The 6,000-nt window shown below is 38.2% G+C and overlaps 1 protein-coding gene across 1 annotated transcript in view; it reads left to right on the top strand.

Moving 5' to 3' along the window:
- The first annotated feature begins 2,450 nt into the window (after window positions 1-2,450).
- Window positions 2,451-6,000, top strand: part of SCAPER (S-phase cyclin A associated protein in the ER) — a 907,354-nt gene continuing 903,804 nt past the window's right edge. The window contains exon 1 of the mRNA XM_053719295.1: window positions 2,451-2,520. Within this exon, the coding sequence (XP_053575270.1) occupies window positions 2,518-2,520 (3 nt within the window). The 5' untranslated portion in view covers window positions 2,451-2,517. The remainder of the gene's footprint in view (window positions 2,521-6,000) is intronic.

Raw genomic sequence — 6,000 nt, 5'->3', positions numbered from 1 at the left:
CTAAAATTTGCCTTTCTGAGGAACCTTGTTGTATTGACTTAGGCCTAGATTTATCAAAGGCTTCGCCGCATTGCGACTGAAGGTTCTCACAAGAGAACCTGCAGTCCATATATATCAAGCAGCGACCATCAGACCGCTGTTTGGCTAACTCTTCTCCACCTCTTAGGTGGAGAATTTTACGACCAGGGAGATTGACAGCTCCTGCCCGCGCAGGATTGGCTGTGTGCAGGCAGGGGGAGGGCATTGCACAAGAGCGCAAAATAGCACTCTTGTACAATGCTGAATTCCTACAGCCCAGAGGCGAGCTGCGGCAGACAGGGGCATATATGTACTCCCCTGTCCTCCATCGCTTGATAAATCGAGCCCAAAGACTTCATAGAAAAGGTTGTTTGGGCTTGTGAGATTCTATAAGAAATCTCACCAGTAATTTGAAGCCGCTGTTCTAATTCTATAAAACCCGTTTTTACCATGAGAACAGGTGTTCCCTGTTTTTTAGTAAGTGAAGGCAATGCATACATTACAGCAGGACTCACAAAAAACATAATTAAAAAAACATATAAAAATATGCAGTATAAAATTGTATTGTTTAATCACATTAAAAATCGTAGTAAAATTGTTCTGCAAAAATTGTATTTTATGGAAAAATTAAAATGTGTATTAAAATTGTTCAGAAAATAAATGATTTAAAGTAGACAGCATAATCAAACTACACTGCATGCAAAAAAAACAATGTGAAATCAATATTTATAACACAAAATTCAAAGCATATTAGTTTCAGCCCACCTCTGCTAATGAGAAGAACAGAGGCGCTCCATAGGCTTAGCTGACGTTTCTTCTCCATGTCTGACAAAATCTGTAATCAAAATATGGAAAACACTTTTTAAACTAATTGAAAAACACCTGCATTTGAAAATAGAGGATATTGTAAGATAATATACACTGTAAGCAGAATGATCTGATTTGTTTTGGCTGCAGAATTAAATTTTTAAAGTGGACCCTGGCTAACTTCACTCTCCCCAGCGAAGTATATCTTTTCAGCGCGCTCTATTACTTTCTATAGGAAATAACTCGGGGGTACAGCCCATATTTCATCAAATTCCTGGAGGGCAGCCCCTGCAAGTGTCGGTGTGGGGTTTTTCACATCTGTCCCTGGGAGGTTTTTAGTACCAAGACCAAAGTGTGAACAGTCACCAAAGAATGAAGAATTCAAGGATCCCTAAGTTTCTTGGGACCGAAGTTATTTAATTGTTAAGCTCAGCAAGGGACAAAAGCTTTATTTTTGTGGACACCCGTCGCCCGTGGATCGCCCGTCTGTTTACAGTAACGAAAAGGTAAGTATTTAAAAAAAAAAAAAAAAAGTCATTGTAAAGTTTAATAAATTAAATGGTCCCTGTTTTATAAGTATTTTTAAATATTGGGCTTTAATTCGTTAAACTTTACAATCACTTCAAGTAACTCTAGCAGGCCATAATTTTGTGATACCTTATCTAGTCGAGATCAGGTTAATCAGCTGATCATGATTATTAACGTGCTCTCACCCATTAGCTGATTATTTTACCTATGTTCTTAAAGGGACACTAAACACAATTTTTTTTCTTTAATGATTCAGATAGAGCATGCAATTTTAAGCAACTTTCTAATTTACTCCTATGATCGATTTTTCGTTGTTCTCTTGCTATCTTTATTTAAATAGCAGGAATGTGAAGCATAGGAGCCGACCCATTTTTTGGTTGAGAACCTGGGTTATGCTTGCTTATTGGTGGGTAAATTTCAGCCTCTAATAAGCAAACGCTATCCATGGTGCTGAACCTAAAATGGACGGGCTGCTAAGATTTATATTCATACTTTTCAAATAAAGATAGCAAGAGAACAAAGAGAAATTGCTAACAGGAGTAAATTAGAAAGTTGATTAAAATTGCATGCTTTATCCAAATCATGAAAGAAAGAAAAAAATTGGGTTGTGTCCCTTTAAGATAAAATGAAAATCTGGCGAGGGCAGGAGTTGAAAAACAGTACCCAGTACGCAGTAATATACGTTCTAGCAAATAGCTTAGCTTCAGAAACGGAGCGTTCTAAAGAGTATAATATGGAACGTAGAAAAGCCTAATTTGTCGTTATTTTGGAATACATTAAGTAAATCATGAGAATCGAGTGTACAACACAGAATGAATACAACATGGCACAAGCTCACACTAATATTCTGATTGTTGATACGGTGGTAACCAGCGGTCATGAGACCGAACCACCTGTTTGAAGTTCGCTGAGCGTCTATCTACTATGGAAACAGGCGCTTACAAACAAGCAGGAGGGAAGTCAGGTAACCTTATGTGGAATATGATTGGATACCAACTACTGAGAACAGCGCAGCACTCAATTGTGTCAGCCAATGCTAGCATGTTTCTCGTTCTTGGTACCATGTGACTGGTGACAGCAGTCTCCGCCCCTTTAGTCCGGCGCCTGCGCTTCCCGCTTTTCCGGTTAGTTGCCGGTGACAGCTGAGAGGTTTATACACATCTAATGGTAAGTGATACAGTTGTAACCATTAATATGTCTGTCACACTGGCCATATTGCTACGAATACGTTTTCACGTTAGTAGCCCAGTGTCTAGATTGCAGTAGGATATGATGTAGTAGTTTGCTTTCCCATCATGCTTTTCTCTATTCTCTCCAGTTTAGGGTTCCCTTGCGAATCTTGGGGTTCCTATTGTTGGCTTCACATTGTTTCCTATAATGCGCTGTAATGCTAGAGTTCGCATTAGTAGTAGCTGTGGCTCGGGCTCCTAGGGTGCATTTTTAGATGTAATCTTCCCAGTGGTTCTAAATGCGCATGAAGCTACAAAGTATTTATTTGCTTTCTGTTCGTTAAGTGGCATCATCACACTGTATTGTCTTTTAGAAAGGATTGGTGAAAAGCTGTGTTTACGTTTTATTTTGCTTGTTTTGTTAGAAATATCACAATGGCTTACACGGGGGAGGGGTAACTCTGTATCTGGTAATTCCTAAAGAGCCTTCTGCTATTATGTTGTCCTAAAACAAATGTATGGGGGTATTTATAACATCTGGGTAAAATTCTAAAGGCTGGTTGAATTAATTTATGGAAAAAAAGTGTATGAATTTCTTCATGGGAGAACAGTCTTTTGCTTTCATTACTGCTATTGTGATGTGAAACAATCATTTTCTAACTTTATATATTAAAGTGTAGTCTGTCATGATATAGGGGTTTATTTATTACAAAGCAAATGTGAATGCCTTGATTGGTTGCAGTTTTGCTTATGGGAGATTTTGGTGTAATGTTTGTTTTTTTGTGTCATACAAGCAGAACATTTTCTGTTATGATTTTGCAAGAAGGATTTGTAGTAGCCTTGGGTGCTTCCTGTTATGGAATCTTCCTTGTTTTTATTGGTGAGAGTTCTGTAATATTTAGTCCATGTGTACTCTATGGCATTTTGGCTAAAATTTTTCATTTCCTCATGGTATTATGTTGTTCCTTTAAATGACCATTATAGTCATACAAAGAAATGCTCTTATTTGTGAAAGCATGTAATGTGATCACTAGCTACGTGGCAAAGCTACATGTTTAACCCCAGCAAATGAGTTAAACACACAGTTAAAGTACTGCTAGGTGATTGCAGAACACTGATGGTCCCAATGGAAACTGAAGCTGATCCAATCAGCATTGCTTGTCACACAACCCAGCTGTGCAACTAGCACTGCAAATTGGGTAAGTGGCAGTCTCAGCTCAGGACCAGCAGTATTCTGCAGGCCCCGAGCAGTACTCTTTGTGTTTAGCTCCTTTGCCGCATCACAAGTGATAAATTGACATGTTCTTACAAATTAGAGATTTTTATTTTATCACTATAAGGGCCCTTTAGTGGAAAGATCACATACTTTTTTATGAAAAAGATAAATTGCTCATTCAACTTTGATTGTGGTCTCCCTATGTTAGACCACTGGGTTTCAAACCTTTCCTCAGGCCTCCCCAACAGGGCCAGATTTTCAAGATTACCTTGGGTGAGAGTGGAGAGTAGGTAAAATAACCATGTTAAATAATCAGCTGAATATTTCACTTCTTCTCCAGTTCAGATAGCCTCAAAATCTGGCCTGCTAGGGAGACATGAGAGCAGGTTTGAAAACCAGTGTTTTAGACATATTGATGACAACATATGTTCTTTTTAGTTACTTATAACATGTTGCTTTACATGATCTAGAGCTGCAACAACTAATCGGCATAATCGATAATAATCGATTATGAAAATAGTTGTCAACGAATCTCATAATTGATTAGTTGGTTTGCAATTAGTTGGCCTGTGCACAGCACCAGCTGCTTTACCCCAATAAGCTCGTGCACATGGTATTGTGTTATATGCTTATGCCCTTAGCTTAAAGGACGTCTACAGATATTTTACTTTTCACTTTTTTAGGACAGTATAAGTTTCTTTTTAAGTTAACAACTACTCCTGTCTTATGTGCAACCCAGAAATAAAATAGGAGTCATAATTTGGATTGTTTATATAAAATCAGGTGATGTGGGACTATGCTCTGCATGATATAGTGCCAAGCTTGTTATTTATACCTAGCCCTAGATTGATGGCATTTGTTAAATGAATTGATGTCACTATCATCTGTTTGCACAATTTTTAGCAGATTGCTTGCTATTGATGATATATGTACTCTATAGATAAATGTGTAAGGCTGTCTCCTTTTACTGATGTATAGTCTTTAGCCCTTTTGCCTTTTTTTTTCTTTCTATTTTTAATTGTACCAAATTCAACCTCTAAGAATATATCTGTTATTTTAAGAGTTGACTAGATATTTTTCTCCCTAACCTTATAGATGGTTATTAACCACTGTATATAGATATTCAAGATAATTTTATGTTAAAATTAAGTCCAGGCTTACTTTGTTAAGAGGCCCCTTGCATTGGTGGAGAACTTACAAAGATAAATAGCCCACCTTGGTGAAATTGGCAAAACCCTATTTATGCATCTCAGGCACCTCAACACCATCTGAGTGCCTCTTCTCTGCTGCAGGCAAAATAACTTGCAAAAAAGAGAGCCAGCCTCAGCCAGGAGCATGTGGACAGTTTGACATTTTTTGCATTTCACTGCAAAGTTTCTGTAAGAGTGAATAACAGAATGTTATAAACAGTGGTAGTCTACCTATTACTAGTTCTACCTCTTTTCAAACAGTTTGTGGTTTTGTTTTGCTTAATTATAAAAATGTGTTCTGCTGCTTAACAAATTGGACCAACAGTTGTTTTAATGTAAAGTTTTAGTCGGAAGTTTATATTTGTAACACTCAGTATGTAGATCTTATTTTAAATATAGGAAAAATGAATATATTTATTAGCCGATTAATCGAAAAAATAATCGGCCGATTAATCGATTATGAAAATAATCGTTAGTTGCAGCCCTAACATCCATTATAAGGCAAAATTATGATGACTTCTGAAAATATCTGAAATATAAAAATGCAGACTTGTGTTTATATTCAAGGTAGTCATCTGGGGCCCGATCCGATAAAAATCGTCGCCCGCAAAAGCTGGCAACGCCAATATTTGCGCTGGTTTGGCATCCTATATACGGCGTAACCTAGAAGTTACGCGCGTATATTTCTGCCGTCGCCCGTAGTTTTTTGGGCCATAGACAGGTATACCAAACCAGCGCAGTTTGGTATCCAATATACAGCGTAAGGACTTACGTGGCGAAAATGGAGAAATCTTTCACCTCGCCACAAAAAGCAGCCGTAAGAAGCCTTACGCTGACTATTGGAGCCCCGTAACTCCCTAAACTAGCTGCTAAATAAACCTAACACCTAACGCATGCGCAATGTCTATCTACCTGTCAACCGCGATCCCCCGCCGCAATCCCTAATAAAGTTATTAACCCCTAAACCGCCGCTCCCGGACCCCGCCGCCATCTACATAAACTAACCCCCTACTGTGAGCCCCTAAAACCGCCACCATCTAACTGATCTATCCCCTAATGTGAACCCCTAAAA

This window comes from Bombina bombina, chromosome 6 (assembly GCF_027579735.1).
Source record: "Bombina bombina isolate aBomBom1 chromosome 6, aBomBom1.pri, whole genome shotgun sequence".
NCBI lineage: Eukaryota > Metazoa > Chordata > Amphibia > Anura > Bombinatoridae > Bombina > Bombina bombina.
This window is presented reverse-complemented; position numbering and strand designations above follow the sequence as displayed.